The following is a 12,805-nucleotide window of genomic DNA, read 5'->3' on the forward strand; positions in this document are numbered from 1 at the left end:
AAGTACAACGGGGGAACCAAGCTCCGTCCTCTCACAATTTCCTACTTGTGCAGGCTTCAGCTACTCAACTCAGAACCGGATATTCGGGGAAGGGAGCGGCCCCCCATCAATCTCATCACAAATATTTGCCTGTTTGGTTACCCATCATAAGTACAACGGGGGAACCAAGCTCCGTCCTCTCACAATTTCCTACTTGTGCAGGCTTCAGCTACTCAACTCAGAACCGGATATTCGGGGAAGGGAGCGGCCCCCCATCAATCTCATCACAAATATTTGCCTGTTTGGTTACCCATCATCAACATATTTATATATTACATTATTGTGATTTGTAATGGTAATATTTTCATTAATCAAGTAATATCATAAAACTAATTAAAGAATAATTTTTAATAAATTTATTCATTAAATAAATAATTATCTTATAAGATTAATTATTTATTCTTAAAGATAAAATTTATAAAAAATAATTAAATAGTAATTATTTGTTACTTTATTTATTAATTAGTAATTAATTAATAAGAATAATTATTTCTCAGAATAAAAAATATTACTAATTAATTAAATAGTAACTATTAGTAAATGTACTTATTAATTAAATAATTAATAGAATAACTATTTTATAATACCAAAATATTTGGTTTAATATATTTTATATATGAAATTATTGATGGTTATCGGTTACTAATATTGACACTATTTAATTAATTTCTTATTCATTAAATAATAATTATTTATAAAATTATTATTTAATTAATTAAATTTATTATTTCATAAGAAGACAATATTTAATTAGAATAATTAAATATTTAAAGGGATATGAGGGTGTAATTGTCTTTTGGAATTAATAAGTAAAACTACTTATAAGTAGAAAAAAATAGAAGTGGGGATTTCTCAACTTATTTTTCAGCTACTTAATTATAAGTTAAAAATAAGTAAATAAGTAACCCTTCACCAAACATGAATTTGATGACTTAATAAGTAAAAATTTACATATAAATGAAATAAGTAACTTATAAGTATATTGACAAACATGCACATTGTCCTTTGAACTAGTTTGATGTGATGCCACATAGAACCTGCAGCATCTTTTGCCTCTAATTTGGCGTGAATATTAGCCAAAGAAATGTACTTTTTCTTCTCTCTAGTTTGGTGTGAAATCACATCATACAAATCAACGTGAGGTAGATAAGAGAGGCTCGTTAGACGCCTCAAAATATTGTCGGCATCAACCATGTCATGATAATACTTAGAAAGTGTTGGGCTTATTTTTTGATCAAACTAGCTTTTAAGTTTTTAACTTAGTTTTTTCTCTCACATATATTAGTTTGTTAAAGTGCAAAATTAGTTAGCCCATAAGCCATATTTAAAATAAATGTACACTCTAGCTTTTTTTTGAGAAACTAACTTATAATATCACTAAAATAAGCTAGCTTTTACTAAACAAATTGCTATACTATGCTGACAATTTTTATCGCACACTTTCCATAAAAACAAAATCACCCGACCCGGATCCAAATGCTGATAACACTCACCTCGGGGCATCCTCACGAAATGGCACCTCAACCGGCCCAATCCGGCTCATGCTAACCGTATCCACAAACGGCCCAAAATAGTGTTTCGTTCCGGTCTGCAGCGCCACGTGTCTCAAGCGGGACCCACCTCCCAACACCAACGCACGCAGGACGTTGGCCATCATCGCCGAGTTCGCCTGTATATTCTCCTCCTCCGACTCACGTGACGCAAGCGCCACCCAGAAGAGGTGGGTCACGTGGGCTGCGACCGGCGCGAGAGCTCGAACCGTCCAATCCCGGTCTAAGGCGTCGAGCTGAAGGAACCGGTCGAGGGTGGTTTCAGGGAACCAGGAGGGCGGGGGCCGGCGAGATGAGCCGTAGACGGTCCAAGGGGCACCGGGAGCTTCCGGTCGTTTTAAGGCCTGGGCGATGCTGAAACCGGCCATGCCGGTGACGCCGACTATGAGGGCAACTGAACCTTCAGTCTCCATCCCTTTCGTTTTTCTTTTTTCTTTTTCCCTCCTTTTTAATTTTGTTTTATTGTAGAGACGTGTTTGGAGGGGAGGGGAAGAGGTTTTTTTTTCTCATTTTGTGTTGCTCATCACCATCAACAACTTCTTGTTGTTCAATAATTTGCTCCGTACAACATATTATAACCCTTTCTAGATAAACTACTAATGCTTGTTTTTTTTCAAAGTATTAACTCTTTATAACAATTTTGCACCTCTAGATTTACTTTGCAGTAACATCTCCTGCATTTAAAAGGCCCCTTGCTCCAACATTTGCTAATTTAAAATCAAATTGTTACCACTAAACATCAAACTTTTTAAATTGTTTTTTTTTTTTAATTTTTTGACAAAGTTTGGATAATAACTTGTAAGATAGTATGCGTTAGTGACTTTTATAAGTGAAGTCAAGAAACGGGGTTTAGGGGAGGAAGGAAGAAACCGAGAACTTAAGTCGGTTGCTTTCCAATTCACATAAAAAACTACGCGTACCAAATAATATAAGTCACTCACAGCTAAAACGATTCAACAAAAGTGCATTAAGGGGGTGTTTGGCAATCTGAAAGTGAATTTAAAATATGTAAGTTATCTTTTTTTGCAAATGACTTTTACATCCATGTCAGCACGCAAGTGAAATACAGTGTTTGTTTGAAAAATTAAATTATTATCGAAAGTGCAATGTGAAGATGACGTGGCAAAATAAGATTAATTAGAAAATATAATTAAAATCATTTAATTAAATTAGTTACCTTTTTGTCACTTTCATGTGACTTCACCACTTTTTTAGGGGAAGCCAAAATTGCATTAAATCTTATGTGGCAATTTTCTTACATCTCACTTTCATAACCACTTACATGAAAACAAACACCTTAATTGTTAAATAAAAGTAACTTTCTCACTTTCATCTTTCACTTGCATGCAAACAAACACCCCCTAAGGGAGGGAGGGGGTAAAAGTGATACAGCACGATGGTGAAATCTCCATGTAATGCGATTAGGATTTATTAGAATCTTTTCTTTTCTGGTAGGATTTTATTTTATTCCATGTAATCTTTTTTTTAGTTAGGATTAGGATTTCTTTAGTTATTGATTTTGAAATCTCTTTCTATTTTAGCTAGGATTTTAATTGATTGTATCTTTTAGTTTTATTAATTTGATTTGATTAGGATTTTTATTTACTTATTTATGTGTTCAGTGGCTTTCTTTTCCTATAAATAAGAAATGTAATCCTTTATGAGGAATAGACATTGATGAATAAAAAAATGAGTTTGAGAATTCTCTCTTGAGCATGTGAAGTGTTCTTTGGCATGTGATTTGCCTTTTATTAGGGCATGAAGCCTCTAGGTGTGAGGCCTAGTTATTTATCTAAAATTTTCCTATTTTCAATCTTAGATGTCTGATCTCAACTACAAACAAAAAAAAAAGTTATTGTTCACGAATGAACAGTATGCGCTGCAGCCTTGAGATCCGACACCATTCGCCTCTGATGATGACTTCGAATCTGATTGCTTAGCCCAACGATGACCTCCGCTTGAGTATCGCCATCGTCGAATCTCCTCTGACGGGTTCTAGGCCGGGATGCTTTCAGAATCGATTCGAGATTGTCCCGCGCCGATGTCCCTCTGCTGGTCATGTTGGTGGTGACCCTCGGAAATTCTCCCTCTTCAACCACCGTTCTTCTTCGTCGGAAACGCCTAGGCCTTGGTTTCGGCGTTTCAGTACTGAGCCTCTCGAAAACCGAAATTTGTTCGGGGACCACCTTGATGCAGCTGCATTCAGACAATACTGTCCTAATGAGTTTGGAACAGGGGCACTGAGTTTCTTTTTCTTGGGGACTCCTTTTCCTGGTTTTATTCGTACCCCCAGCACGATAGTACAACTCGTCTGCTTGACGCCTTAATTGTTAAATAAAAGTAACTTTCTCACTTTCATCTTTCACTTGCATGCAAACAAACACCCCCTAAGGGAGGGAGGGGGTAAAAGTGATACAGCACGATGGTGAAATCTCCATGTAATGCGATTAGGATTTATTAGAATCTTTTCTTTTCTGGTAGGATTTTATTTTATTCCATGTAATCTTTTTTTTAGTTAGGATTAGGATTTCTTTAGTTATTGATTTTGAAATCTCTTTCTATTTTAGCTAGGATTTTAATTGATTGTATCTTTTAGTTTTATTAATTTGATTTGATTAGGATTTTTATTTACTTATTTATGTGTTCAGTGGCTTTCTTTTCCTATAAATAAGAAATGTAATCCTTTATGAGGAATAGACATTGATGAATAAAAAAATGAGTTTGAGAATTCTCTCTTGAGCATGTGAAGTGTTCTTTGGCATGTGATTTGCCTTTTATTAGGGCATGAAGCCTCTAGGTGTGAGGCCTAGTTATTTATCTAAAATTTTCCTATTTTCAATCTTAGATGTCTGATCTCAACTACAAACAAAAAAAAAAGTTATTGTTCACGAATGAACAGTATGCGCTGCAGCCTTGAGATCCGACACCATTCGCCTCTGATGATGACTTCGAATCTGATTGCTTAGCCCAACGATGACCTCCGCTTGAGTATCGCCATCGTCGAATCTCCTCTGATCGTCCCTTAATGAGTTATGTTCCCTCGCCGCCAAGGTCTTAGACCACGGCTCTGGAAAGTCATCGACGACTAAAAAATCAACCGTCTCCCCCTTCCAAATCATGTTCAGATTCGAGCACCTACCAAAATTCATAGTATCGAGAATCTTGTGCTTTCCCATCGGATGTGGGTTGGGGTCGAAGGCAACACATTTGGGAGCCATCTACTTTCGGATCGGAGCCCCCGCCCTGACCACCATCATTTGGTATCAGAGATGAAAGATCCACAATTATCAGGGATAAAATACTGCTACCTCCTTCACAAGGGTATGATTTTAATTCATTTAAATTTGGTACCCTAGCATACCTTTATGGATTTGATGGATATGAGGAGCCTTATGAATTTGACGTCTGGATTTTTAATATAGAAGATATATTTTCTATTTATGATATATCAAAACTGGAAATGTATTTATATGCCGAGTTTAGGCTAAAGAGAGAGGCAAAATATTAGTGGTGTAGAAACTATTGTCATTCAAACATCTGTTCATGGATAACTACGAAAGCACTTTTCGAAAGAAGATACTCTAGTCCACCATCTAGAAGACATTGTTTCTCTTCAAATTCTGAAACAAAACCAACACAAATTCCTCAACCCCGACGAGATGTTCAATCAAAATTTGATTTCAATCCAGATCTGAAGCCTCAACTTGAGTCACACGAGAAAGTAGAGCAAGATAAAAAAAAATTATAGAACCAAAGGCCGAGTCTGAGCGTGAGCCAGAATCAAATATTTTAATCAAGAGTGTGAGCCTGAACTACAGCGAGTAGAAACAAGTAAAAATATAGATCCAGAACCCAAGTTTAAACAAGAGTTTGAAACAAAAAAAAAAAAAACAGGTTGATCTAATTCTCGAGTTTGAATCAAACCCAGAGCTCAAGGTGAGCCTAGAATCCAAACTTAAGTTCGATATGAGGTGCAAATTTCAATATAATCTAGTTATTGAGTTCGTTATTCCAGACCCTTCACCACCAACTTAATATCGAGTTTTACAGCTCATCTTGAAGATCTTCCAATTTCAACAGAAGACTTCTCACCAATCAAGTCAAACATTATGCTCTCTCATTATAAAACTCGAGGTCGAGCCTTTTCAAACAAGAGGAGATTTGATGTAGGACAATCGTGAACTCTCCATGTAATGCGATTAGGATTTATTAGAATATTTTCTTTTTCTTTTTTGTAGGATTTTATTTTATCCTATGTAATCTTTTTTTAGCTAGGATTTCTTTAGGATTTGATTTTTGAAATCTCTTTCTATTTTAGCTAGGATTTTAATTTGACTGCATGTTTTAGTTTTGTTAGTTTTGATTTCATTAGGATTTTTATTTACTTCCTTATGTGTTTAGTCGCTTTCTTTTCCCATAAATAAGAAATATAATCCGCTATGAGGAATAGATATTGATGAATAAAAAAGTTGAGTTTGAGAATTCTCTCGAGCATGTGAAGTGTTGCTTGGCATGTGATTTGCCTTTTATTGGGTTGTGAAGGCCTTGGGTGTGAAGCCCCTAGGTGTGAGGCTTAGTTATCTAAAATTTCTCCGCCACAGCCTCGAGATCCGACATCATTCGCCTCCGATGATGCCACAATCACTCGAATACGATTACTTACTCCAACGACGACCCTCGCTTGAGTATCACTATCACCGAATCCTCTCCGATCGTCTCTTAATGAGTTAATATCCCTCGCCACCAAGGTCTTACAACACGACTCTGGAAATGTATCGACGATAAAAAAAATCTACCATCTCCCCCTTTCAAATTATATTCAGATTCGAGCATCCACCAAAATTCACAATATCGAGAATCTCATGCTTTCCCATCGGATCTGGGTTGGCGCCGAAGGCAGCACTTTCGGGAGCCATCTACTTTCGGATCGGAGCCCCCGCTCCAACCCCCATCAGAAAGTAACACTGGCCACTTCTTTTTAGCAGTTTAATGCAGAAGAATACCCAGTACTTTTAGTCCGTTGCACTGATCTCAAAGGGTAGGCATTCTTTGGTTAATATTAATCCAGTAGCGGGCATTTATACACGTTTTTAGTGTGCCATTAATACGATGGGTATCGTACCTTTTTATGTTATTTTACACTGGGCAATCCGTTTGAAATGCGATACAGAATTCTATAACAAAGTACCATGTTCTTTACACTGGATAATCTGAAATGGGAAGTTGATAGAAACATCAGGCTGAATTCAGAAATAAAACATGCTGAATATAAAAACTATATGGACTCTTTAACAAAAACGGATGCAATGTTTTCCAGTGCATATGATTTATCTCATGCCTAGATCCATATCCTCATCATCATCATCATCCATGTCATGTTGGATTGATGGTGGTCGAATTCTCCTCCCCTCCCTCGGTGGTATTCTTCCTCCCTTCTTTGGTTTCCCTCTGTAGAATGAAGCCAAAAAGTTTGCAGTCATGTCCAATTATCAATCACAAGGGGGGAAATATTTCCACTATAACAACAAACTTCTGTAAAAATAAAATATAACGCTGAGATAACTCGAATTCATTGTCACCTTTTCCTTAGCCTAATGATTACGGGTGTAAATGGATAGATGTGAACGAATTTTATACTTGTTCTTTTGACAAATATGGATACTGAATCTGTTCATTTTAAATATAGAAAGGGATATAAATTTTGTTGCATAGACCGACATAATAGAATACATATCTGAATATCTGAAAATGCAAGAACATGACTACATATCTAGAGTCCATTTAGTGTTACAGTGTAAAACAAAATCTTTTCCATTGGTATATAGATTAATTTTTGTGGTTAAAAGCAATCCTAAATCTTAGTCATATTAAAAAATGCCCGGCTACTGGTTGCATTTGACACAGAATATGACAATATTCAGATGGTATTCTTATCTATATGAAGCAAACAATACAAATACTCCCTAGTATTGATGTACAAGCAAACAATCTATTTATTCATAACATCCTGACAAACTACCCAGGAATTCTTGCTTATACTGCTAATATATCAGTCTGTTTTACTTATTACGAAATGGTTAAAACTCGTCGTGCTACCATCAGCCTATATGGTGTTCACTTGTTCAAGCTATCTTTTTCCTTTTTCTGGAATTCGAAATTCTCTTTGATGCATTCTTCTAAAACTTCTTGACAAATCACGCACCTTCTTTTACCAATTCTTTGTTTTTTCACCACTATCAACAGAAAAAGGGTTATTAACATTTAAATGTGGAAGCAAATTAATAATAATAATAATAATAATAATAATAATAATAATAATAATAATAATAATAATAATTTCAATCTATCACAATTAAAAGCCAGCCAAATAAAACAAGTTATTTTCCTAGAAATCACCTTATATTTAGGATCAATTTACGCAAACCACTTTATATTTTCCAATTTATACCTAAACCACCTACGAAGTTTTTCTTCCAATTAACTACCTGAACCCACTTTACTGCTAAAGTTTCCTACATATCCCAACAATACCTCAATCTCACGTGTAAACCACATGACCTCTCTTGTTGATGCTCTGCAAGCTTTCCACATGAGATTATGTGTGGGTATTGTCAGAATTTCAGGGAACTTTTACCAGTAAAGTGAGGGTCCAGTGGTTGACCGGAAGAAAAACTAACTTTGTAGGTGGTTTGGGTATAAATTTGAAATATAAGGTGGTTTACGTAAATTGACCCAAAATATAAGGGGGTATCTAGGAGAAAATCCTAAAAACAAATACCAACTCTAATGCTTCGTGAATAAAGTGCACTTACTGTCCATTTGCAAAAAAGCTTCCACCTTTGGAACGACTGGAACCATAATCAGATCTTCCATCTGGCATCAAGTACAAAGGGAAACAAAATGAAAGATGACATCAAAATGAAAACCACTACTGCCACTATATTTTTAGCGCAGGCTCACCATCTCGTCCAACTGCATGTTCTTCCACCTGAAAATAGACCAGATGCCAGATTGTTTATATTCTTCAATCCAGTCTAGGCTGTGAAGTTAGGCTGGAATTTAAAATTGCTCCAGAAACATAAATTATAATATCATATTGCTCTAACTTTTTGTGTAATTCATGTTGAGACTGAAACTAGTTGAAGGTGTAGAATCCAGTTCAGGCCCATACAGAGTACATGATTAAGTTCACATTTTCAGTTTGAGATCATTAGATTCGTACAGAAGAAGTGGTGAAGGCTTGAGGTTTTCATAAGATATAGCTATTGATGGTGATCTGAAGAGAGGGTGCAAACTTTAAACCACTTTCGAGTGGCCTCTTTGGTTAGCCAACACTTACAATGACATGTAATCCTAATCTAACTTTAAATGCACATAAAATATAGAGAAATCAGATTCCATATGTAGCACTAAAGTTAAGATTCCACATGCAGCATTAAACTTAAGATTCCATACACAGCATTAAACTTAAGATTTTCACATAGATTTTCAATTCAAATCAGAATATTAATGATATCCAGTTGGCATATTTTTAATTATCTCAAAACCCTTACAATATGTATTTCTGTTTATTAGCAAAAACAAGAACTGATATTAGGATATTAATAGAACATCAAGTTTGAAGAAGAATTGCATATTTAAGATGCTAATATTTTTCCACATAGAAACAGAATTATAAAATACTTGCTCAATGATGAAGAAAATTTGAAAGCTAACGCCTGAATTCGCTGTTTGATGCTTATGACAAGATATATGTTGACCCAGGACAAAAAGATGAAAGAATTCTCATCCTATTGAACGTGTTTGCTAAATTCACCATTCCAACAATGCCCAATGATATAACTCTCACTGTTTTCTTAAACAAAGATAGCTCTTTTTTTGACACGTGAAGACTGCATAACCGAGCACCCACATCCAGTAAAATGATGTTTTATCTAATGTCATGTGATCCAGAAAAGTGAACATTACCCACATCCAGTAAAATGATATTATATCTATGTTATGTGATCCAGAAGAGTAAACATTTCTCAAATGGAACCTCCAATACTTACAGCAGGTGAGGTAACTGATGACAAGGAGAATAGCCTATCTTCAGGCTGGAACTTCCTGGATCGCTTCATGCTGAAGGCACAATTCAAACAAAGTTCATATTACCATACAAGTGGTATCATATGAAATAATCCTCCTTTTGATACTAGTAAAAGGATATAAACGAAATACTTTAGCCATGAGCTGATAATCAAGAAAAAATTGGAATCATACAGAGTACACATCCAAGGTGCACAAAATACCTTGATATTCGGTCTAAGATCGTTTCCTAGTATTGACAAGTATTTTTATACAATTTGAATTTTTGTATAAACAAATTATACAGAGTACACAAAATAAATCACCTCAATATTCAGTCTGAGATTGTTGATTCATGATTTAAAAAGATAAACTTTGTACCCTGTTAATATTTGAGAATCTAAGGAGTAAAGCTTTGAGGTTATCAAGGATCGATGATCTCTAGGCATAAGGATAAGAGTGTCATCTAGTAATAGTTGCTCATTAGATCATTCTGCCAAGTTGCCAACTTTTAGGATGTATCCAGCCACCTTATGTAGGATCTTTATTATTACATAGGTGGCAAGAAAGAAGAGGTGGGGTCTTAGCCCCATCTATAAGTGACATAAGATATAAACAAATAGTTTGTGCATAATCTAATCCAAGCAAATATATTTGGAGATATGAAACATCCATTATAGAAAAGTATAAAATAGTACGGTTGACTGATTTCAGCTGTGTTCTTCTATCGTACTCACTTCCTTCAAATTCATCTAACAAGTACTCGGGAGGACATAAAGGATCCATAGGAAGAATTAAGAGGTAACATTTGGTGATAAGCATGATGAACGTCAAGAATTCAAAGTATGTTGAATATTAGTAACATGTGCGCCCGTGCACACACCCACACAAACAAAAGAATGGCATGTGGATCTACCATATACATATTACCTCAAGCATTGTTGTCGACTCATAGTGTGTATAACAATTAAATTTATGCAATTGATAGTGTATAGTCAAATTAAACCAATGATTGTAAGAATCAACATAACCAACTCAGGTTTATCATTGAAGAGATAGGTGAAAATACTGAAACAGAAAGCTTACAATGAATGAAATGTTGCTGAAGTCAAGCTACTTACTTGGTACTCTTTGACAACGATAGAAATCCCTCAAAACCTTTAAGCACACTTCCATATTGGCTTGACTCTTGTAAGTAGCTAGTTTCCAAGTCATAGACCTACAAGATGATAGCATACTTTATGAAATACGCAAATGCCAGCGTGCAACATAAAACAGTCTCATAATACAAGTAAGAGGTGAAGATAGAAGCCATCATATACGTATTTGTTTCTAATGTCCCGTGAATGCAAATTAGGGGTGCATACGGTTTAACATCTGAATGGATGTAATCCTTTTAAAAAAAGGGTGCATACGGTCCAGATACGGCTTGGATATAGTACTTACCATATCCGTATCCGCTTCCCAATCACGTACACGGACATGGATATGCCTCGGTTAGGGAAATTCATATCCATATCCGCTAAAATCAAATACAGATATACATGCGGATATATACGTCGATATCCATTTGGATACAAAGCGGATATGAGAAAACTAGATATTGAAAAATTATAGTTCATATGATACAAGAATACATTTGGATACAAATCGGATATGAGAGAACTTGATATTGAAAAAATATAGTTCATATGATACAAGAAAGTTCATTAATATGTTACCCGAAAAAGGCAAGGATTAGCTCTCTTGATCATCAAAATTAACATCAAAGCCATTAATCTAAGGATTGAAATTGTTACAACTATATAACATACTCGGATATTTAGGAAACATATCCAAATAATTCACTACATATCCGTATCTGTAACCATATCCGAATGCATACAGATATGGTTACGGATATTTCCTTGGGTAATGGTATTTTTGTGCACGCCCAATGCAAACGACAAAGTGCATTTATTTTCATCATAACAAACTACAAAGCTTGAATTTGCAGTAGGAAATTTTATAAGAGGAATTACTTCAAAGAGATACAATAACGCCTAATTCATAGTTATTTTTCACTGTGAATTTCACAAAAAATTAGATTAATCAGTGAATTTATTTCGAGAGAAGAAAAACCCTACTTGTCTCTCGATCATCCGGAGCTCCTCTTTGAGCTTCTCCCTCTTGCCCACCAGCGCCGTGAGCGTGGCCTGAGGATTCGATGAAGTCCTTTGCCCTAATTGAGATCATTTGGGGTCAGCAACGAGATTGAATTTGGGAGAATTTGGAATGAAAATAAGATAAAAGGTAGAAAATGATAAATAAATAAATAAAGGAGAAGAAAAGGAAAAAGGAATTAGGGTTTCCTTCGTTACCGTTACCTTCTGAATCCATCGCGCGAGATTTTTGGATTTCCTGATGATAGAGGGATCTCTTCCTCCACCACGAATTACGCAACAATGAGACCGGTGATAATTAGCATTTAAACCTAGCTTGATTTGTTAAATTATAGAAAGCTTGCTGTGAACTCTAATCACTTCTGCATAAGGGCGCGTTTGGTTCGCTTAAAAGAGCGCAGAAGCGTTTATCCTCCCTTGACAACAGTGCCACATCGGACAAAATCTATTCTTGGTTTTTTTAAGGGAAAATTCTCGCAGGAATTCCAAAAAGTTAGGTTATGCATCCTCATTTCTAGCTAAAAAACTCATGCTCTCCAATCCTCATACTTAGTGTAACTATCCCCCCATATTGTACACGCCCACTACCCAATAAAGTTATTCCGAAATTGCCCTTCTCATTTAAAATCAAAATAAAAAAAATAATAACAGCTCTAAAAATCTCCCTTCTGAGCACGATCTTCGAAAACACTCTGTAACTAATTTTCCCATCATCCTCTTGCTCTCAAAATCTCGCTCCTCCACCATCGCCGACGAGAACCCCGACTGCCGAAGAGAACCCCTACAGCTTCGATCTGTTGCCCCCTAGTCGTTTTTGCTTCGTTGTCGCCCCCTATGGCCAGAAGAAGGAAGCTCGTCGTCGTCTTCGCTCCGATAATTAAGGTTAACAAATTAATGGACTAACCAGGGTAGTAAACTATATGAATGCCTTGCGCAACCAAATATTTGGTCTTTTGCTGTCTCTTTAACACGCCAAGCTTTAGAATA

At 35.8% G+C, this 12,805-nt stretch overlaps 2 protein-coding genes across 2 annotated transcripts in view; both read right to left on the reverse strand.

Moving 5' to 3' along the window:
- LOC109844891 (3-oxo-Delta(4,5)-steroid 5-beta-reductase-like) overlaps positions 1-2,099 on the reverse strand; it is an 8,690-nt gene extending 6,591 nt beyond the window's left edge. Inside the window, exon 1 of the mRNA XM_020414062.1 lies at positions 1,533-2,099. Within this exon, the coding sequence (XP_020269651.1) occupies positions 1,533-2,002 (470 nt within the window). The 5' untranslated portion in view covers positions 2,003-2,099. The remainder of the gene's footprint in view (positions 1-1,532) is intronic.
- On the reverse strand, positions 6,649-12,299 carry LOC109845619 (chromatin modification-related protein eaf6-like). Its single transcript, XM_020414893.1, has 7 exons — positions 12,023-12,299; positions 11,783-11,877; positions 10,778-10,875; positions 9,641-9,710; positions 8,550-8,577; positions 8,402-8,462; positions 6,649-7,037 (listed from the first exon to the last, which is right to left on the reverse strand). Exons 1-7 carry the CDS (start codon positions 12,033-12,035, stop codon positions 6,917-6,919), a joined length of 486 nt encoding a protein of 161 aa, XP_020270482.1. The 5' UTR covers positions 12,036-12,299; the 3' UTR covers positions 6,649-6,916.

This window comes from Asparagus officinalis, chromosome 6 (assembly GCF_001876935.1).
Source record: "Asparagus officinalis chromosome 6, Aspof.V1, whole genome shotgun sequence".
NCBI lineage: Eukaryota > Viridiplantae > Streptophyta > Magnoliopsida > Asparagales > Asparagaceae > Asparagus > Asparagus officinalis.

Excerpts from the sequence above, each read along its gene's own strand:
- LOC109845619 (XM_020414893.1), bottom strand. Across the intron at positions 9,711-10,777 it reads TCGTTGTCAAAGAGTACCAA|CATGAAGCGATCCAGGAAGT; the intron begins GTAAGTAGCTTG and ends TTGTGCCTTCAG. Across the intron at positions 7,038-8,401 it reads AGCTTTTTTGCAAATGGACA|AGGGAAACCAAAGAAGGGAG; the intron begins GTAAGTGCACTT and ends TTCATTCTACAG.